This window comes from Hemiscyllium ocellatum, chromosome 8 (assembly GCF_020745735.1).
Source record: "Hemiscyllium ocellatum isolate sHemOce1 chromosome 8, sHemOce1.pat.X.cur, whole genome shotgun sequence".
NCBI lineage: Eukaryota > Metazoa > Chordata > Chondrichthyes > Orectolobiformes > Hemiscylliidae > Hemiscyllium > Hemiscyllium ocellatum.
Window position 1 is genome coordinate 110,723,038 of NC_083408.1, and position 23,324 is coordinate 110,746,361.

The 23,324-nt window shown below is 40.4% G+C and overlaps 1 protein-coding gene across 3 annotated transcripts in view; it reads right to left on the reverse strand.

Moving 5' to 3' along the window:
• Positions 1-23,324, reverse strand: part of ttc7b (tetratricopeptide repeat domain 7B) — a 351,966-nt gene that overhangs the window by 191,027 nt on the left and 137,615 nt on the right. For all 3 annotated transcript variants that reach the window (XM_060829465.1, XM_060829463.1, XM_060829466.1), the window contains exons 9-11: positions 20,683-20,820; positions 7,938-8,021; positions 4,114-4,218 (exon numbers count right to left, since the gene is read on the reverse strand). In XM_060829465.1, the coding sequence (XP_060685448.1) occupies positions 4,114-4,218; positions 7,938-8,021; positions 20,683-20,820 (327 nt within the window). The remainder of the gene's footprint in view (positions 1-4,113; positions 4,219-7,937; positions 8,022-20,682; positions 20,821-23,324) is intronic.

The window sequence follows — 23,324 nt, forward strand, 5'->3', positions numbered from 1 at the left end:
CAATTACAGAGATGTGGCTCAAGGATGGGCAGGACTGGCAGCTTAATGTTCCAGGATACAAATGCTACAGGAAGGATTGAAAGGGGGGCAAGAGAGGAGGGGGAGTGGCATTTTTGATAAGGTATAGCATTACAGCTGTATTTAGGGAGGATATTCCTGGGAATACATCCAGGGAAGTTATTTGGGTGGAACTGAGAAATAAGAAAGGGATGATCACCTTATTGGGATTGTACAATAGACCCCACCAGCAGTAAATTAAGAAACAGATTTGTAAGGAGATCTTGGTTATCTGTCAGAATAATAGGGTGGTTATGGTAGAGGATTTTAACTTTCCAAACGTAGACTGGGACTGCCATAGTGTTAAGGGTTTAGATGGAGAGGAATTTGTTAAGTGTGTGCAAGAAAAGTTTTTGATTTAATATGTGGATGTACCTAACTAGAGAGGGTGCAAAACTTGACCTACTCTTGGGGAATAAGGCAGGGCAGATGACTGAGGTGTCAGTGTGAGAGCAGTTTGGGGCCAGCGACCATAATTCTATTAGTTTAAGTGATGGAAAAGGATGGACCAGATCTAAAAGTTGAAGTTCTAAACTGGAGAAAGGCCAATTTTGACGTTTTAGGCAAGAACTTTCAAAAGCTGACTGGGGGCAGAAGTTTGTAGATAAAAGGATGGCTGGAAAATGGGAGGCCTTCAGAAATGAGATAATGAGAGTCCAGACAAAGTATATTCCTGTTAGGTGAAAGGAAAGGCTGATAGGTGTAGGGAATGCTGGATGACTAACAAAATTGAGGGTTTGGTTAAGAAAAAGAAGGAAGCATATGTCAGGTAGAGACAAGACAGATTAAATTAATCCTTAGTAGAGTATAAAGGCAGTAGCAGTATACATAAGAGGGAAATCAGGAGGGCCAAAAGGGGACATGAGATAACTTTGGCAAATAGGGTTAAGAAGACCCCAAAGGGATTTGATAAATATATTGAGGACAAAAGGGTAACTAGGGAGAGAATAGGGCCCCTCCTGAAGAAGGGCTTATGCCCGAAACGTCGATTCTCCTGCTCTTTGGATGCTGCCTGACCTGCTGCGCTTTTCCAGCATTTTCAGCCCCTCAACGATCAGCAAGGCAGCTTATGTGAAGAGCCACAGGCGATGGGGGAGATATTAAAAGAGCATTTTGCAGTGTTTACTGTGGAGGAGGACAAAGAAGATACAGAATTTGGGGAAATAGATGGTGACATCTTGAAAAATGTCTATATTACAGAGCTGGTGATCCTAGATGTCTTAAAACGCGCAAAAGTGGATAAATCCCCAGGACTTGGTCAGGCATCCCCATAAATATGTGAGAAGCTAGGAAAGTGATTGCTAAGCCCCTTGCTGAGACATTTGTATCATCAAAAGTGACAGGTGAGGTGCTGGGAGACTGAAGGTTGGCTAACGTGGTATCATTATTTAAGAAAGGTGGTAAGGACATCCCAGAGACTGGTGAGCCTGACATCAGTGGTGGGCAAGTTGTTGGAAGGAATCCTGAGGAATAGGATTTAGATGTATTTGAAAAGCCAAGGACTGATTAGGGAAATTATGTCTCACAAAATTGATTGAGTTTTTTGAAGTAACGAAGAGGATTGATGAGGGCAGAGCAGTGGATGTGATCTATATAGACTTCAGTGAGGCGTACGACAAGGTTCCCCATGGTAGACAGGTTAGCAAGGTTAGATGTCAGAATACAGGGAGAACTACCATTTGGATACAGAACTGGCTTGAAGGTAGAAAACAGAGGGTGGTGGTGGAGGGTTGCTTTTCAGATTAGAGGCCTGTGGCCAGTGTTGTGCCGCAATGATCGGTGCTGGGTCCACTAATTTTTGTCATTCATATAAATGATTTGGATGGGAACATAGGAGATATAGTTAGTAAGTCTGCAGATGACACCAAAATTGGAGGTGTAGTGGATGGTGAAGAAGATTACCTCAGAGTATAATGGGATCTTGATCATTTGGGCCAACGGGCTGAGGAGTGGCAGATGGAGTTTAATTTAGATAAATGTGAGGTGCTGCATTTTGGGAAAGCAAATCAGAGCTGAAATATACACTTAATGGTAAGGTCCTGGGGAGTGTTGCTGAACAAAAAGACCTTGGAATGCAGTTTCATAGCACCTTGAAAGTGGAGTTGCAGGTAGAAAGGATAGTGAAGGCGGCGTTTGGTATGCTTTCCTATTATTGGAAAGAGCATTGAGGTCATGTTGTGGCTGTACAGGATATTGACTAGGCCACTTTTAGAATATTGAGCGCAGTTCTGGTTTCCCTCCTATCAGAAACTTGAAAGGGTTCAGAAAATTTTTACAAGAATATTGCCAGGGTCGGAGGATTTGAGCTACAGGGGGAAGAGGTTGAACAGGCTGGAGTGTTCAACACTTGTCAAATGCCTTACTGAAGTCTATATAGATCACATCCACTGCTCTGCCCTCAACAATCCTCTTCATTACTTCTTCAAAAAAACTCAAACCAATTTTGTGAGACATAATTTCCCATGCACAAAGCCACGTTGATTATCTCTAATCAGTCCTTGCCTTTCCAAATGACCTTACAGGAAGTTTATAAAATCATGAAAGGCATGAATAGGGTAAATAAACAAGGTCTTTTCCCAGGGGTGGGGGAGTCCAGAACTACAGGACATAGATTTAGGGTGAGGGGGGAAAAAATTAAAAGGGACCTAAAGAGCAACATTTTCATGCAGAGGGTGGCACGTTTGTGGAATGGGCTGCCAGAGGAAGTGGTGGAGGCTGGTACAATTACAACATTTAAAAGGCACCTGGGTGGGTATATGAATAGAGAGTATTTGGAGGGGTATGGGCCAGGTGCTTGTAGGTGGGACTAGATTGGGTTGGGATATCTGGTTGGCGTGGACAGGTTGCACCGAAGAATCTGTTTCCGCACTATGCATCTCTGTGACTCTCACAGTTTCACCAGCAACTTGTTTTTGATCCTGATTTCCAGCATATACAGTTTGTTGTTTTTTGTTTGTTTTGTGACATGCTCATTACTCTTCCCTACCATGTTCTATTTTGGGCTCTTTTAGCCCATCTAGTAAAGAGCTTCATTCTGAATATCAGCAAGTGGCAGTGAAGATGAAGAATCAGTCAAGCTGATGTGAGAGCCTGCCATACATACCTATGCTCTGTGGGCCTTGGCCCTCTGCACTGAAACGCTATTGGCAACACTGTCTGCAATTTAATGAGCTTCAGCGTAACAACACTACTTTCACAGAATGCTGAGCAGCTCAGACCTGCCACACAGATCATTATTTTGGTTTATTAAGGGTTCTGAAATGAAAGAAACTCCAGGGAGAGTGCACAAATTCATAGCCATCTCACAAAATGACTTGCTACCGATAAAACAACAGCTGTTCACATTTAAATTCTGATCAACACTTCTAACATTTTGTCAAAAAGGAAAAGTAAACTTGCAAAACAAATTCACAATCCTCCATTGTTCCTCAAACCAGTATTTTCCCATTGGTCGATATCACTTGCAAATACAACCATAACACAGTAATGAACTGTTCAGCACATCAGCAGTGGTGAGATATAGCAGGCTTCGGAGATGTGGTAACATCAACGATGGGAGGGAGGGTTGTTTGAGTTTTATATTATAAAGGAGTTTGAGGTCTGGGCCTGGGAGTGATAAAGTATGAATGTCACAGGTCTAGACACATTGAATTAATCAAGAACTCTGAATGGGGTTCAGCCTATGGAGGCAATTGGGAAGCTGATAGAAGGTGGTGGGAAGGGAAGAGTGCAAGGAGAAGGGCATAGTGGGCAGGCTTTTGTTAGGGTCTGGCGCTGCTCAGAGTGAAGAAGTATGAGTGCTTGCGGACAGCAGAATTTGGCAGCAGGGAGCAGAAGGTGAATTCCTGATCCTCGGGCTGAGGCAGCCGAAGGCGTGGCTCATGGTGAGGTGATTACAATCGGAGGTCGGCAAGAGGCCAAAATTAGGTCAGTACAGACAGGGTTGCAGTGCTGGAGGAGGTGCTAAAGTAGGAAGGTTTTAGGAACGGAGGAGGATAGGTACTTGAAAGTCAGACTAAAATCAGTAGGCAAGAACAAAGAGAATTCATGACTTACCCAGTGAAGAGATCCAATGCACAACTTGGTGGCAAGGAGTGGTATTGTGGGATCATCCGGTTTCAACCTTATACATTCTCTCAGCACCCTCACTGCCCGGGCAGACTAGAGAAAGAAAATGGCAGATAAATACCTTATTTTAAAGTTGTTCAATTTATATTTCATTTCCCTTCCTTATCTGGATCCGAGGGTGAAGACTGAATTGCAAGGATGACGCTGAGTGACTTCGGAGGGACAATGATAAGTTGGCAAAGTGGACAGACACCTAGTGAATGAATTTTAATGCACAGAAATGTGTGTAATCACATATTCAGGTGAAACAAACATGGAGGGGCATTACAAGCTCAATGGTACAACTTTGAGGGGAGTACAGGAGCAGAGGGACCTCGGGGTTCATGTCTATATTTCTCTGAAGGCGGCCAGGCAAGCTGAAACAGTTGTTAATAGGAAGTAGATGTAGAATCCTTGGTTTTATAAAGAGAGACAGAGTATAAAAGCAAAGAAGTGATGCTACACCTTGACAAATCACTGTCAGACCACATGTGGAGTGCTGTGCTCTGTTCTGGGCACCTCAGTTAAAGAAGGATGTTAAAGCCCTGGAGAAAGTTCAAAAGAAATTTAATGGAATGATACAAGAGGGATTTTAGATACAAGGGAAAATTAGAGAAATTGGGTTTATTGGCCTTGGAGCAGAGAAGATCAAAAGGTGACCTTATTGAAGTGTTCAAAGTTACGAACATCTTTAAAGGAGGATATTCTGTTCGTATAAGCAAAGGTGAGGATGGCAAATGCTGGAGATCAGAGTCAAGAGTGTGTGCTGGAAAAGCACAGCAGGTCAGGCAGCATCCATGGAGCAGGAGAATCAACGTTTCGGGCAATGAGACCCTTCCTGATGAAGGGCTTTTTGCCCAAAATGTTAACTCTTCTGCCCCTCGAATGCTGCCTGACCAGCTGTGCTTTTCTGTTCATATGTCAGTAACTAGGGGTCATAAACCTCAATGTTGTCAGCAAGACAGCCAGGGGTGAGTTGAGGAGATATTTATTTACTCAGAGTTGTTAGGATTTAGGATGCACTGCCTGGAAGTGGAGGGGGAGGGTTCCATAGGAGGTTTCCAAAGGAGAGCTGAATATACATATTTGATTTAGAGAGCTATGGAGATAAGGTGGAGAACAGACTAGCTGGGTTGCTGTTTTAGAAACTAATGCAGACATGAAGGTCAAATGGTCTCCTTCTGTACTGTTCGATTCTATGATACCAGAAAGAGGTCATTCGGCCCCTTCAACCTGCCCCATCGCTCAATCAGATTCGGGTTGATTCGACATACCTCAGGTCCACTTTTCTGCCTTTCCTTTGAAACCCTACTGATCAAGAATTTACCTTAGCCTTAAATATACACAGGGACTCTGCTCCAACAGCACACTGTTCTAAAGAGTTCCAAAGACTCTCAACCCTCAGAGAAAAAATTCCTCACCTCAGTCTTAAATTAGCACCCCTTTATTCTGAGATTATGCCCTCTGGTTCTGGACTTTCCCTGAGGGAACATCCTCCTAGTATTTACCCTGTCAAGAGTCTTTAGAATCGTATATGTTTCAATGAGATCACGTCTTATTCTTCTAAACTCCAGTGATTGCCAACCTGCTTAGTCTTTGCTCAGAATACAATCCCTCCATATAAGAGACCATCCTTGTGAAGCTTCTCTGAAGAAATGATATCTTTACTTAAATAAGGAGACCACAACTATTCTCTATTCTTACACTCCAACCCCAAAAGAAAGGTTTCACTCCAAAATCATGTTTCATAATCTCAGGACGTCCTAAGGTGCTTCACAGTGAAATGAAGTGCTCCTGAAGTGTGGTCACCAATGTTCAAAATGCACACAAGTGGTAGGCAATATTGTTCTGAAAGATTTACTCATGGGAATGACAAGTCAGGCAAAGTTGCCCCTGTAAACAGGATGGAAGGAAATAGTGAGTAGCTGCTTCTCATATGCCTTTCCTGTGTTACTGCTGATATGCTCAAAACATAGTGCAGCAAGTGATATCAGCAAGGGAGTCACTGGGGACTGCATGTAGCCGAAGGTGGGAGACCAGAAACAGGGCAGGATCTGGGTCCAGCTTTCACTGAAGCTAGGAGTTGTCTCGAATCACAGCTAGATGGAGTACAAGCTACCTTTTGCGATGACCAGGAGCCTTTTAGGTGATTCATGAGTTCTGTCACCTTTTCTTTGGTAGATGAGAGTGGAAGGGAGAAGGCAGGGTTAAGACAGTCTGGGGAGATAAAATGCCTGCAGAATAGCCGTGGGAGGGATGGGGGCTTGCAAGATGTCCAAGTCTGCATGTTTGGAGGATGGGTGGAGAGTTGAGAGGGAAAGAGAAGGACGCTGAAATGGAGAAAGAACAGTTTTATTTTTACTACAGAAATACTAACTTTCTCGGGGCTGTGAGAAAACTCCAAATCATGAAGACAATTAATTCTTTCCCAATGGATGTGGAATCTCTTGATTAAGGCTTTATAAGTTCATTAAATTATTTGGAAAGCATGTAGTGGTTCCTACTGTCTTCATTATCAAATTATATCTGAGACTGAGATCTAAAATGCAGAAGAAAAGCAGTATCTGCCTGATTAAAATCATCTAGCCTTTTGCCCAGTGATGGAAAACACACTAGCTATGACTTCATCAGGTAGGAGGGTTTAGTAAGTGATTTGTTTTTGTACATTGAAGTAGGTGTCAGTTATTTAATTGATGTTAATCTATGCCTGTTGTCTTGTACTGATTTAAATACAACTGTATCTAGGCTTTCCTTGTGTATTGCTGTTTTGTTTAATGAAGAGTTGATTATTATTAAAGGTATTGATAAATTCTTCTAATTCTGTTTCTGTGGACATCCAAATGTCACATGGATCAGCACAAATATAGAAAGCACATGCCTGCATCATCTAATAAAAGGATAGAGAAAATGAAAATGTAAGACCTGAAAATCAAAAGTAACATTTGGAAAAATAGCAGTAGAGCCTTTTGAAATAAAACAAATACCTTTGCCTCTAGTTATCACTACTGCTCCAGAGAAAACACAGTAGCCAATTTGCACACATTAAGTTCCGCGAGCAGCAATGAGATAAGTAACTAAAATAACTAGCTCAGTGAAATTTACGGACAGTTAAATACTAGCCAGGATACTGACAAAATTGACTTGATTTTCTATGAATAACACAGTGGCATCTTTTATGGTTACCCAAGAATGCAGGAATGGCCTTGATGTAACATCTTATTTAAGACATGGCAGGACAGAATCATAAAATCCCTACAGTGTGAAAGCAGGGCATTTTTCGCATCGAGTCTGCACTGATCCTTTGCACAGCATCTCCACCAGACTCTCACCCCTATCCTATCCCTATTACCCTGTATTTCCAATGGCTAATCCACTCGATCTACATATCTCAGGACACAATGGGCATGGCCAATCCACCTAACCTACACATCTTTAATCTGTGGGAGGAAACTCACACAGACACAGGGAGACTGTGCAAGCTCCACACAGACAGTCGCCCGAGGCTAGAATTGAACCCAGGTCCCTAGTGCTGTGAGGTAGCAGTGCTAATCACTAAGCCACCATGCTGCCCCAGAGACTGGAGAATTCAGGCAGTGATCTTGCTACCTCTCAGGTGCAAAGCCAGTGCTCTACCATTTGAGCTAATTCCCCAGAACTCCCTCAGAGAGAATGCAGCAGGGTAAAAGAACTAAATGTTTTTGACAGTTAAAATTTTATTTGAATTGAGTTAAAAATATATAGCCACAATTCAGCCTTATTTAGCTTGTACTTACCTTGCCAGCAGCCATCAGGGACAATGCAAACTGGTACCAAAGATGAAATTCTTCAAATGTAAACTTCATGGCTCGCTCCAAGCACTAGAATTGGAAAAAAACAATAAATAACACCTACATTTTCAAAATGGTTTACATTCCATAGTCCACGTCTCAAATACTGAAAAGCTACTCAAAAGCTCTGTTCACTTCATGAAATGTAATATGTCCAACAAACCAATGTCCTAAGTGCTTGACCATGTCCTGAGATTGTATGCCCATATTTCAGATTCCCTGAAAGGCAGAAACAATCTGTGCATCTACTCAGTCAAGCCCCTATTGAATCCTGTACATTTTAATTAGATTGTGTCTTATTGTTGCAAACTCCACAAAATATAGACCAAGTTTCCTTAGCTTTCAAAACAGGACAACCTCCTGATCCCACAGAGTAATTAAGTGAACCTTTACTGTACTGACTTCAATGCAAACGTACCTTTTTCTTAAATGTGGAGACCAATACTGGATGTGATATTCTATAGGTGGTCTCACAAAACTACTTATTCCTGTCATCCAATCTCCTTGCAATAAAGATCAACATATCATTTGCTTTCCTAATTGATCGTTCGCCTTGCTTGGGCACACCCAATTCTCTTTGAACATCAATGCTGACAAGTTTCAAACCTGTTAAAATAAAATGCTTTTATATTCTTAGAATAGCTAATAATTTCACACTTCCCTGCATTATAATTGATCTGTCATCTTTCTCCCCCATTCGTTTTTATTCTCTATATTCTTTGCCGCTACTTTGGTTCTTCCCACATCCTGGGCTGAAAATGTGTTGCTGGTTAAAGCGCAGCAGGTCAGGCAGTATTCAAGGAACAGGAAATTCGACGTTTTGGGCACAAGCCCTTCATCAGGAATGCTTGGATGCTGCCTGACCTGCTGTGCTTTAACCAGCAACACATTTTCAGCTCTGATCTCCAGCATCTGCAGACCTCACTTTTTACTCTTCCCACATCCTGCTTTTCTACCTAGTCTTGCATCATCAGAAAACAACTGCTTAGATCAAATGACAGAGGATAATGTAGACTGCAAATACGTTGATCCTTGTGGCAGTCCACTGTTCACAGTCTGCTAACCTGAAAATATTCCAAGCCCACTCTCTGTTCTTACCTGTTAACCAACCCCCTATGCTATGCTAATAGATATTTCTCAATTCCATGAGCCCTAATCTTGCCAATCAATGTTTTACATGTAATCGTACTGATTGCTTTTTGGAAATACAGGTAAAATACGTCAACTGGTTCTCCGCCATCTACCTATTTACATCCACAACTTCAATGCACATGCCCAAGAGGATTTTCCTTTAATGAAATTGTAAGAATTTGTTCTAATCACACCATGCTTCACTAAGTGCTTTATTAAGATTTTCTTAATAACAGATTCCAACATTTTTCCAACAATTGACGTTAGCATAACTAGCCTATAATTCCATATTTATTTCTCTCCCATCTTTCTTGAAAAGCAATGTAACATTCCATTAATTTCCAGCCAGATGGGACCATTCCTGAATCTGAAGAGTTTTGGAATATCCTGCTAGTGCATCCACTACCCCTGAAGCTATTTCATAAATTCCAAAGGGGTCATAAATTCAGAATTCTTACATCCTGAAAAGAGGCTCTTCAGCCCATGTTTGTGTCCTTGTCAGTCATCAAACATAATCTAACCTAATCCCATTTCCCAACACTTGGTTGAAAGCCTTGTATTCTATGATGCTTGTCAAAATATTTCCTAAATCTCTTGAACTCCTGTTTCTACTCCATTTTAGGCAATGGATTCCAGATAACAACCACCTTCTGGGTGAACAAGATCTGCCTCTAATTCCCTCTAAACATCTGCTCCCGGTTATTGACTCCTCTATTAAAGGAGAAAGTTTCTCCGTATCTACCCTATGTTTGAGACCATTTAATCTTTCTCATTATTAGTTTGGAACTGTGGGCTGTTATTGAGAATTGAACTTGGAACACCACCTTTTTTCGGAAAGGAAGAGAGCGCAAACAAATTGTTGTTTATTTATGAGAACTGGCTGAGAAAGGTAACAGCAGGTTAATTATTGTTCTATTGTTCACTGCAGGCATTCTAGCACCAGTATGGGTTATGCTCAAGGACTAGCAGCTACATAGATTGGGCATTGGTCAATCAAGGTGTGGGTGGTGCTGGCCAGCCAACTACACAGAATGTTGAAAGAAAGAAACTACAAACTGATTTGTTTGTTTTGGGCAGAAGGCTTTATGTTCAGAAGTTGCTGGATGGGAAACTGTGATTGAATTTTACTCTCTCTAGTTATATATCCAGTTAAAGAATTATTGAATGTCCCGAGAAGAGGATTGCAGTATGCAAGAAATAAGTGAATGTACCTTAGGCTCTCCTGGAAGCTGTTTTCAATGACAAATAGCTTTAGAATTCAAGCAAGATACAATCCTATACGTCGGAATATAATCCAACAAGTATTCCTGGTACCCATTGTTGAACCAGTTCTCAAACTGGTATTTTGTAATTACATTTTGTTTTAATTTATTCCCTATCTGTCTGTGTGTCTACATGCAAGAGTGGGGGTTAAGATCAAAGGAGATTGGGGTTAAATCAGATTTTAATTAGATTACCATGTTGTTTAGTTTTGCTCTGCTAAAGTTGCAGTACTACTAATAAATTGTTCATTATTATTAAGCTCTCAATTTGGTGTCAGATCTGTTTTTCACAGAAGTTTGGTTAGGAACAATTGAGCAATTTTGATGATCAATGAATATTATAACTTCATTATGTCGAGAATTCAGTGATAGCAAGCCTGAGTTAGTTTGGCATGCTGTACCTGAGTTTTAAAACTATGTCTCTCAGAAGTTCATATACCACAACCAGAACCATTGCTTCAGCTCAGGCAACATTCTGGCGAATGGTTTCTGCACCATCTCTAGTGCAACTGCATGCTTCCTACAGTGTGGATACACCACCAGAGACAGACTTCCCATTGCATAAACATAATTTGACCATTACCCTCTGCTTCCTGCCACTAATCAACAATCATTGCAGGTTTGGCAAACTGCTCTGGATTCCATGGATTTTCAGCTTGTTAACCAGACCAACATGAGAGACCTTGTCAAATGCCTGACTGAAGTCCACGTAGACTACATCAACTTCACTATTCTCTGTGACACAACTATTAACTCCTTGGAAAATTCATTTTAATTTTTGTGTTGTGATCTCCCACATAAGGTGCTGGGGAGTTGTTGCCTTTTCGATCTGTTTCTCCAAAACCTTTTTCTCTTTAGATATCAATTTCCTTCACTCATTTTACCCCCTTAATCATAATCTATTTCTGGAATAAAGTCATGTCTTCTATAAAGACAAAACATGCATTCAATGCCTCTTTCTGTTTCTTATTCTCCATGATAATTTTTTGTATCACTGCTTCGAAGGAACCAATGAATACTTTAGTTACCGTTTTCCTTTTTATATACTCGCTCAACATTTTGAAGTGTTTCATTATTTGCTTGTTTACCAATGTTCATTTACAACTGTTAGTCTATTTACCCAATTGACCTTCACCAGTATTCTCTCATAACTATGTAATTGGCTTCAAGATTTTTGTTTGCATTTGGAGTATGTTACTTTCAAGATTAGCAGCAAAATCACGGTATCATGATCACTATGTTCCAGAGGAATTTTTTACTACATTATTAATTAACCCTGCTTCATTACACAATACTAGCTCAAAGATACTTTTATCCCTGGTGGGTTCCACAACACATTGCTTCAAGAAAATATCATGGAAATATTCTACAACCTTATCTTCTAGAACACTGTAGCCGATTTGATTGCCTCAGTCTATATGAAGATTAAAGTCCCCTACAATTATCACATTGTATTTGTTATAAGCTCTGACAATTTTTTTTACGTGCTGATTGATGTTACAGCTAATGACTGTCTACATGCCACTCCCACTAATGTTTTCAGACACTTTCTTTTCCAAATTTCCATCCACACAGATTCCATTTCATGTTCTTCTGAGACCACATCCTTTCTCACTAATGCCCTTTATGTTACACTTTAGTGTCAGCATTACTTCCATTGCTATTTTGTCTGTTCTTCCAAAATATTATGAACCCTGGAATACTTATTTCCCATTCTGGATCACCTTGTCACCCGGTCCCTGTAATGGCAATTAGGTCAAAATCATGCGTCTCTTTTTGTGCCACGAGTTCATCCATCTCATTGCAGGTGCTTTGTGCATTCAAATAATGAACTTTTAACTTTTTCTTTTCACCTTTCCATTCTGTAAAGAACTTCTTTGCTGATATGGTATTTTTGTTGGACTTTTTGTCCCTTATGTGCCATTCTGCTTACCTTTACCTATATCATTGTACTGCTTGATGCCTCAATGCTGCTCTTTGAATTTCTAAATTCTCTGTTAACCTGAACCCACCCCATGGAGTTTAAAGCCCTGTTCACATCCCCAGTTATGTGACAGGTCAGGACACTGGACCCAGCATGGTTCAAGTGGAATTCATCCTAAGGGAATAGTTCCTCTCTTTCCTGAAACTGATGCAGATGCATCAAAACCTCTTCTTGCCACATCACTCTTTCAGCCAGAGGTTTGACACACTAACCTGCTTGGCCCTATGCCAATTGGGATTCAGCTCCAGTAACAACTGGGAGAAGATCACTTTTGATATTCTGCATTTTAATTTGCACCCCAACTCCTCAAATTCACTTTGCACATCATTCCTTGTTCTACAAGGACCACAATAACTCGATCTTATCCTCATCCATTCCATTTTCTTCTCCAGCCTTAAGTATAAAATGAAGCAACAGGTTCTTCTCTAGGCACTTTAGAAACTTTAGAAACAAACCTGAGAAACTTGTGAGGAGGAATACTACAACTTCAGTGTAAATGTAGCCAAATAATGGACCCTCAGTCAACCTGATATTGGAACCCTCATCCATGTATTTTCTGCTTCGAGACTCAACTTATCTAATGCTTTCATGGTCAGCCTCCCATCCTACACACTTTGTGAATTTGGACATATCCAAAACTCTGCTACGATATTTTAATTTCAATCAAGGCTAGTTCACCTATCACCAGTTGTGCTCATTGACCTATAGTGGCTCATAAGAGTTTGATTATAAAATTCTTAGCGCTGTTTTCAAATCCATCCATGCTCTCTATATCAGAGATATCTTCCAGTGCTATAATCCTGGGAAGTTTTGCATGATGCTATTTATACCTTCTTGTGAACTGGTGATTTTAGTCACTCTAATGTTGGTGGTCATGCTTTAAAGCTTCCTGTACTATATGATCTGGAATTACCTCTCCTCAAGCCTCTTTACTTCTCTCACCTCCTTTAAAATTGTCCTTAAACTCTGCACCTCTGACAAAATTTTTGGTTACCTACTTTAATATTCCCTATCATGGAGACTGAGTGGCATCAAACCTAGTCTGATAAGATTTCTATGAAATGCTTTGGTTTGTTTTATCTCAATTAAGACATTCTTCAGATCCAGTTTTTGGTGTAGAATAACCATTAGTTGTCAATTTAAAACTTAACGCACAGAGATCAGAATACATGTTGCTAGAGTGTGCCTTTATAAAAACAAAGTCCTGTATTTATCTTGAGCTATTTACAATCGGTGGAAGTATTAAAGCACTTTACAGCCTAAGGAGTACTTCTGAAGTGCAGTCACTATTGCAAAGTAGAAAAAACAGCAGCCAATTTCTGCACAGAAAACTCGGACAGATGGGAAACTCGGGCAGACTCTACTGAGATAGTGACCAGACAATATGCATCTTTGATGATGATTGAGAGATAAACATCTCCCAGGACAATGAGGAATAACTCTGCTGCTCCTTTTCAAAATAGTAATATGGGATTTTTACATCCACCCAAGGAAGTTGGCGGTGTCTCAGTTTACTGTGTCTCCAAAAGATTGTAAATCTAACAATGCAGCATTCCCTAAACACTCCAGACACCCACCAGTCTACACATGAAAAACCCTTTCTTCACGTCCCCTCTATCCCTTCTGTCACTTAGCTTGAACCTATGACCTTAGTTTCTGAATTCCCTGTAAGGTACTTCCTGTCTATTCAATCTCCGCTCCTCACAGTTTTGTATACACTAACCTGTCACCTCTCTGCCTTCTCTGTTCCAAGAAAATCAAACCCAACTTCTCCAATCTCACCTCATGACTACAATTCTCCAACCCTGAAAAAGTGAGGACTGCAGATGCTGGAGACCAGAGTTGAAAAGTGTGGTGCTAGAGAAACACAGCAGGCCAGGCAGAATCCGAGGAGCAGGAGAATCGATGTTTCGGGCATTCCTGAAGAAGGGCTTATGCCCGAAACGTCGATTCTCCTGCTCCTTGGATGCTGCCTGGCCTGCTGTGTTTTTCCAGCACCACATTTTTCAACAGGCAACTTTCTAGTAAATTGTCTCTGCACTCTCTCCACAGGAATTATGCCCTTCCTGTAATGTGGTGACCAGAATTGCACACAACGCTATAGTTGTAGCCTCACCTAAATAAATTTGGAGCTTCAAGTCAATGACTTTACACAAGAACATTTACATCGATCCAAAGGGTTAAACCAGTCTTGCTCTACAGAGATGTTGCTTTATAATATAAATACCTGCAGATCAATTACTAAATTTAATGGTCAAGGTTAGACAACCAATGGAACAGCCCCAGCACTGAGCCATCGCTCTGTACTGGTATCAACTCAACTGCAGTGATCTACTTTAATACTCATGTTCCTTCTCATTGCCTATATCCTCTGGTCGCCCTTTCAAATTAATTAATATATTCTTTCTGATGTACTCAGACTGTTAGATCTTCTTCACACAGTATGCTTTCTGACATCATTGGGTGACTCAAAGTCATAATTAATTTTAGAAATGTTCCTGTCCTCTCAAAACAGATATTGCAGATGACTTTGAAAAAAAAACTCTACTCCAGGTAATGTGTCAAACAAGTTCCAACAGATTTACTGTGACAATCTGAAGGTCAGCAACTTGTTGCATTGAAAGTTAGGTCAGGAATTGTGATTAAACACAAACAATAAGATTAGTGAGGATTAGTTCTGTGCAATCATCAATCAATTTGTGATTCTTCCACTACAGAACAGGATTGAATTCCTGTAATGTTGGTTTGAGAAAATGGAAGGGGTAAAAGAAAGGTTAATGAGTTAACTGTACAAATAATAATATCACATTGGGGAGGGCAATAAACAAGGAAATAACTAATACCTGTAAAAATGGTATGGCAATTATCCTGGGGGATTTTAATCTACAGGTCAGGTTAGCCTCGAGGAGTTCATTGAGTGTATCCGCATTAGTTTTCTTGAACAGTATGTAATAGAACTGACGAGGGAGCAAGCTATCCTAGATCTGGTCCTGTGTAATGACGCAGGAATAATTAATTACCTCATAGTTTGGGATCCTCTTGAAAGGAGCGATCATAGTATGATTGAACTTAGAATATAGATGGAGAGTGTGAAAATAAAATCCAATACCAGAGTGCTGTGCTTAAACAAGGGGGACTACAATAGGATGAGGGAGGACTTGGCTAAAGTAGACTGAAAACAAAGATTTTATGGTGGGACAATTGACAGGCAGTGGAGAACTTTCTAGGCAATTTTTCAAAGTGCTCAGCAAAAATACATTCCAGTGAAAGGGAAGGACTGTAAGAAAAATGGGTAACTTGCCATGGGTGTCTAAGGAAATAAGGAAGGCTATCAAATTGAAAGAGAAGGCATACAAAGTGGCCAAAAACAGCAGGAAACCTGAAGATTCTTAACCTCAAGCATTGTTCTCCATGTGCTTTCACATAGTTGCTCAGTGGTTCAGAGTTTAGGATTCAAATTCAACAAATGTTACAAATACAAAATGATTTTCTGAATATTACAACTTAAAGCCAGAAACAATAGCTTTCACACCAGAGGATGTATTTTTCCATTTGGCCCTCACAGTGTTTGTATATAAGACAGTTGCTTGGATGCCTAAATATATCAGCGCTGAAGGAAACAATCTGCACAGAGTTCTGAGAATAACTACACCCAGTTTAACTATCACTGAAGAAAGGAGGATCATGTTTGCAATAAAAAACCTAGAAAAAGTGTTTATTCTAACAGTCAAACTTTCACAACTGAGATCACCATTTTCACTTGCACATTGTCTTTGATAAATAAGATTAAGTTCTAAATCTAATGATTATTTCCTCTCAAAAACTGAAGATCAGAAAGAGTATTCATCAAAGTTGAACAATAACTGTTGAAAGCTGCTTGGAAGGAAATCCACTCCATGTTGATTTTGGATCTACTTTAAGATGTGCTGTATAGTATTACTATTTGCTTCAGGATTAAAACAAAAAGCTGGACCCATTCTTCTTGGGTCACTTTGTTCTGATATTTTATACTTCACTTAGCCAGAGAGATATTATTCATCACAGCAGGGGTGTGTGTGTGTTTGTGTACATGTTGTTATTAACCAGGGCCTGTGTGTTGCGGCACCATCTTCTAGCAGCACTGCCTTTTTCTCAATGAACTCAATGCACTCACAAATTAGCAGTGGACTGGGAAGTCCCAGTGCTCAAAGGAGATTTGAGATATGAATGCATGGCTCAAAGACTGATGTGGGTCACTGACACCAGGACTGGGGCAAGTGGAATCTATTCCAATGGAATGGTCTCTACTGGAACCAGGCTGGGACAGGTGTTCTTGCCAAATGCATAACTAGGGAAGTAGAGATTTTAAACTAAGTGATGAGGGCAAGAGATCAACTCTGGGAGGATGTGGTAAATCCATTTCATCCACTTATGCATCACAAATCTTACTTGCCATTTTTCATTTTAGATCACACTTATTTACTTCTACTTGCACTCTCAGGTTCATCGTTTTTTTTGAACTGCTACAGGAATTGCTACACAGAGCCTTTAGTTTTCTTTTTACTCTCTCTGTAAATCCCCATTTTATCTGTTGATTGACTCAAGAGATTCATAATTTCCATCCCTTCCTGTCAGTGTCTACAATTTTCCATATTAATATCCCTTTGGTGGCCTTCACTCTATGGTTTGATTTACCCACATCTTCCCAAACTTGATTCCTTGCCTCCACCATTTTGTTCAAAATCTTCTACCATTTGCCCAACCTCTCTTCACAGGACTGTTCACCATCGCAGGAATAAGTCTGGTAAACATTCACGTACTCTCTCAATGCCAATATCTTTCCTGAGCTAAGGAGACCATTTGGATCAATGTGGGAATTCCAGCAGGAAAGAGAAGAGGCCTTCTAAGGAAGAAAAAATTTTAGAAAACCAGAGAAACTCAGAGGTCTGACAGCACCTATGCAGAGAGAAACAAGTAAACATTTAGAGTCCAGTACTTCGCCCCCTTCAGTTGAGCTGAAGGTGGGCAGGAGAGGAAATAACATGTAGATTGAGAGGCCTACTCACACTGAGACCAATAGCAGCATGACCTCAAGAACAGGTAAAGCAGCTGATTGATGAGTGGCTTGGACTGGAACTTGCAGCTGGTGGTGTTCCCATGTACCTGCTACCTTTGACCTTCTATATGGTAGTGGTTATGGGTTCGGAAGGTATTATCGAAGGATGTTTGATGAATTTCTGCAATGCATCTTGTAGATAGTACACGCTGCTGGTATTGAGCTTTGGTGGTGGAGGGAGTGGATGCCTGAAGAAGTATTGCCAATGCAGCACGCTCTTTATCCTGGATGGTGTCAAGCATTTGAGTATTGTTGGAGCTGCACCCATCCAGGTAAATGGGGAGCATCCTATCACACTCTTGACATGTGCTTTAGGGATTGTGGACAGCCTTTGGAGAATCAGGTGATGAGTTACTCATTGCAGTATTCCTAGCCTTTGACATGCTCTTAGAGAACCAGTACTTTTGTGGCTTGTCCAGTTTAGTTTCTGGTCAGTGGTAACCCCAGGATGTTGATAGTGGGGGATTCAGTACGGTAACACCCTTGAATGTCAAATAACTATAGTTAAACTGTCTCTTAATGGAGATAGTCATTACTTGGCATTTGTTCGTCACAAATCTAACTTACCACTTTTCATTTCAGATGGAACATAACGTGTGGTTATCACTTTTACAGAAGTAAATGTGTAGAGTATTTCTTAAACAGTAAAGTTGGAAAGTGTAAATGTACAAAGGGATGTGGGTGCCCTTGTCAATAAGTTACTGAAAGCTAACATGCAGAGGCAACAAGCTATTAAGGAAGCTAATGTAATGTTAGCCTTTGTAACATGAGGATGAGGACAGGAGAAGTAAAGTCTTGCTTCAATTGTATTACATTAATGCCTGCAATATCAATTTTAAAATCAAATCTTTTATTCTTTGTGTCACCGTGGACTGTCTCAGTTGTTTCATGAAGGGTGAAGGAAGTAAGGGTTTCCCTGAAGGAAATTTTTCAGATAGTAGATATCTAAACCAACAGGATTTGTCCCTTCCAGTGACCAACACCATTTAGAACCAAGAACACAGTTCTGCTATACAAATGCCAGTATCAATCCTGGGAATCCTAAATTTAATTTTGACAATTGCTTATAAATTTTGCTGTAGGCCAATATACAGTTTTCCACAGAATAACCTTTCTTTAGAGATATGTCAAAATGTGACCCCACAAACTTTTAACAAATAAATAGTTTTTTAAAAAAAATCTAAGATCTCTAACAGAAAGGCCAAATCTTTATCACTTTCCAACTCAGAAAATACTTTAGCTCTGATTTTAATTTTTCTTTGGTCGGGACATAACTACATTCATCCACTGGGATATGACTTAGATTCTGAGAACAATGGAAGATTTTCATTACCACGACAATTTATACTTGCTTTCTGTCATTTTGTTTTATGTTGGTTACTAGGATTGTAATTTTCTGCCTCTTTTTCTTATCTTCCAATCTTCACCTGGAAAGGGTTGAAAAGGGCATGGGTGTTGAAGAGTTGCACATGAACTTCAAGGAGGTGTTTAATAAAATGCCACATAACAGACTTGTGAGGAAAGTTACAGGTCATGGAATTAATGGGACAATCCCAGTTTAGTTCCAAAACCTGCTGAGGGGTTGGAAACAAAGAAAAATGGTTAAATGTTAATTTCCAGGCTAGGAGGAGGATGTCAGTGGAGTTCCCCATTGGGACCTTTGCTTTTCCTGATATATAATTAAATGATCTAGATTTTGGTGTGCAGGAGACAATCTCAATGTTTATAGATTACACAAAACGTGGAGGAATTGTAAATAAGGTAGAAAACAGTGCAGAACCTCTAAAGGACACTGACAAATAGTAGAGTGGGCTGATAGATAGTAGATGTAGTTCAATGTGGAAAAGTGTGGGAGGATACATTTTGGTACAAAGAACATGGGAAAGTAGTACAAAATAAAGGGTACAAAGGAGCATGCAGAAGCAGAAAGATCAGAGACAGCAGAGAGGACGTATATGTACATGAGTCACTAAAGGTGGAGTATTGTGTACAGTTCTGGTGCCACTCTTTAAGAAGGATGCATATGTATTAGAAAGGAAGTGCAGAAGAATTTTACAAGAATGATTCTAGGGATAAGGCATTTCAGTTATAAGGAAAGATTAGAGAACTGAAGAGGAGAAGGCGTAGAGAAGATGTGAAAGAAGTTTTCAAAATCACAAGGGATTTGGACAGAATAGATAGGGAGAAACTGTTCTCATCTGTAAAAGGATTGAAAACCAAATGTCAAAATTTTAAGGTGTTTTGCAAATGAGTGGAGTGGGGAGAAAAAACATTCTTCACATTGAACAGTTAGGGGATGAGTCACACTGTCTGGATGCGTGGTGGAGGAGGTTCAATTGAGGCATTCTAGAGGGCATGAGATGACAGTTTGAAAAGAAATAATGTATAGGGTTATGAAGAAAAGTCAGGAGAAAGGAGCTAATCAAAATGTTCAAACTGCCAGTGCAGATACGTAAGGGAGGAAACTCCAAAGCTGTAGGGCTATGGCAGCTGAAGAAATGGCTGCCAATGGCAGGCCAGCTACATCAGGGATACTGACAAGATAGAGGAGCACAGATCTCTGAGTTGTTGCAAGGCTGGTGGAGTTAAAGACCTAGCAAGTAAGGCCATGGAATAATTCAAAAAGAATTGAAATAAATTGAAGCTAGCACATAAGATCTCCGGCAGCTGAATGTTGGAGCAACATCAAGTTTTACAGAGGGTTGAATGTACGAACTTGACCAGAAAATGTCAAGTCTAAAAATAACAGATAAAAGTGATTTATATTGCACAATGCCTCAAACTTATATCTGATAACATGCAAAAGCTTGCATTTATATAGCAACTTTAATAGAGAAAAATGGCACATGATGCTTGACAGCAAGCAAAGGAAAATTGTGTCCCCATGTTGGGAGACAGCTAATAGTGTTAACAGTTGGGGTTTAAGTAAAAACCTTAAATGAGGAAAGGAAACTGGACAGGTTGAAAAGATCAGCAATAACTTATAAATTAATTCAGATTAAAGCACTCCATATTTAGGCAGCTGGTTGCCCCTCTTTCTATAGTTCTAATAGGTCCATCTGCTCAAGATTTTCTCAAAAGCTAGTTCTCCTAGTGAACCTTCTCTGGACTGCCTCCAATGCCAGCATATCTTTCCTTAGGTCACAGTCCCAGACTTGTTCACAGCTTTCTACCTGTGGTCTGACTGTGCCTTGTATGAATCTCCTTGATTGAACTCACCTCAGACAGCATTTCATATTGACCACGCCTTCCTAGTGCGATTGTTAGAAGATCATAGACAATGGAGGCACTCTGTAAACTGATAATGCGATCGTTGTTGTGTTCTGGGATCCGGCTAAGCACTGCATCCCTGTTAGCCTGGAATAAAATGACACAGTGAAGTAAAACATCTGGATAACACCACCACCTATTTATTGACTTTAGCTCCACCTTCAACACCATGATTCCATGAAAACTATCTCCAAACTCTGCGAACAAGAACTCTGCTTCCTGATCTGCAAATGGATTCTCGACTTCCTTACCCACTGATTGTAATCAGTAAGGATAAGCGATAACACCACATCCATAATACTCTTCAACACAAGCATCAAGGACCAGATTAAACCCCCTTCAGAACATATTAAGAAGATAGCCTTTCTTATTTTTAAGGACAACTGCAAGGCTTCATGTTCTAGATGCAATTCAATTGGTCAGACCACCAAGGTGCTAAAGTAGACATAAGTCCCTTGCAGATTGAGAAAGGGGAATTAATATCGGGTAGTACTAAAACAGTCGAGGCCTTGAATAACTATTTTGCGTCAGTCCACACAGTGGAAGATTTGTCTAACATGCCAAAGATTGATATTAAGGATACGATTCTTAACAATTGTTATCACTAAAGGGGTAATTTTGAGCATATATGAGGGTCTGAGAATAGATAAGTCCCCTGGTCCTGATGGAATGCATCCCAGGGTGTTGAAAGAAATGGCAGAAGTTATAGTAGATGGATTGGTGGTAATGTACCAAAATTCACTGGACTCCAAGCAGGTCCCAGTGGATTGGAAGACAGTGAATGTCACACTGCTGTTTAAAAAAGGGTGTAGGCAAAAGGCAGTTAACTATGGGCCAGTTGGCTGAACATCTGCAGTCGGGAAAATGCTGGAGGCTATCATTAAAGAAGAAATAGTGAGACGGCTGGATAAAATGGGTACCGTCCCACAGACGCAATATGGATTCAGGAAGGGAAGGTCGTGTTTGAGAAACGTACTGGAGTTCTTTGAAAATGTAACAAGACTGTTGGATGGAAGGGGGAACAGGTAGATGTTGTATATTTGGATTTCCAGAAGGCATTCAATAAGGTGCCAAATAAAAGACTCATCCATAAGGTAAGAATGCATGGAGTTGTGGGGAATGTATTAGCATGGATAGAGGACTAGTTAGCCAATAGAAAGCAGAGAGCTCAGATTAATGGGTGTTCCTCTGAGTGGAGATCAATGGTGAGTGGGATACCGCAGGGGTCGGTGTTAGGTCCATAACTGTTCATGATTTCTATAAATGATTTGGAAGAGGAGACTGAGTGTAACGTATCCAAGTTGGCTGATGACACTAAATCGAGTGGAAAGGCAAACTATGCAGAGGATGTGGAGGGTCTGCAGAGAGATTTGGATAGGTTGGGTGAGTGAGCAAGGGTCTGGCAGATGAGGTACAATGTTGGTAAATGTGAGATTATCCACTTTGGAAGTAAACATAGTCAGAGTATTATTGAAATGGTGAAAGATTGCAGCATGCTGTTGTGCAGAGGGACTTGAGTGTGCTCGTACATGAACTGCTAAAAGTTGATTTCCAGGTAAACAGGTAATCTGGAAGGCAAACGGAATATGAGCTTTCATTGCTGGAGGGATTGAATTTAAGAGGAGGGCAGTTCTGATGCAATTGTACAAGGTGTTGGTGAGGCCACATCTGGAGTATTGTGTGCAGTCCTGGTCTCCTTACTTGAGAAAGGATACACTGGCTTTGGAGGCAGTGGAGAGGAGGGTCACCAGGTTGATTTCGGAGATGAGGGGGTTACCCTCTGAGGACAGGTTGCGCTGCCTGCGACTGTACTCGCTAGAATATAGAAGAATGAGAGGGGATCTTATAGAAACATATTTAAGGTTATGAAAGGGATAGATAAGTTAGAGGCAGGCAAATTGTTTCCACTGGTGGGTGAGACTGGGACTAGAGGACATGGCCTCAAAATTAGGGAGAGTAGATTTAGGACAGGGATGAGGAAGAACTGCTTTTCCCAGAGAGGAGTGAATCCATGGAATTCTCTGTCCAAGGAAGCCGTCGAGGCAGCTTCATTAAATATATTCAAGACACAGTTGGATAGGTTTTTGTATTGTCGGGGAATTAAGGGTCCTGGGAATAAGGAGGAACTGAGATGATGGATTGATCAGCCATGATCTTAGTGAATGGCGGAGTAGGCTCAATGGGCCAAATGACCCACTCCTGCTTCTATTACGATGAAACTATGAAGCAAAACACACTTTAATCTTACACTATAGTTACAATATAAACAAAGGAAAGAGGAAGTGGAATAATTTAACTCTATTGGAAAACTTAATAGAATAATAGATTATTTAACTACTAAACAATAATTGTTCCAATATAGTAACATCCTATAAACAGACATTTGGCAAAGCCAAATTCAGCACAATAGATTTCCTCACATGCAATTCATCTGTCGAGGAGGAAAGGACATCAAGAGAAAACTCAGTGAGAGAGAACTCACATGTTTTGCTGTAGCACAGCAAGACATATAGCAGCTTCCAAATCCCAATACTTACCGAAAGTTAAACTAAAATTCTGGCTCTCTGGGAGCCTCTTCATGCTGCTTCCAT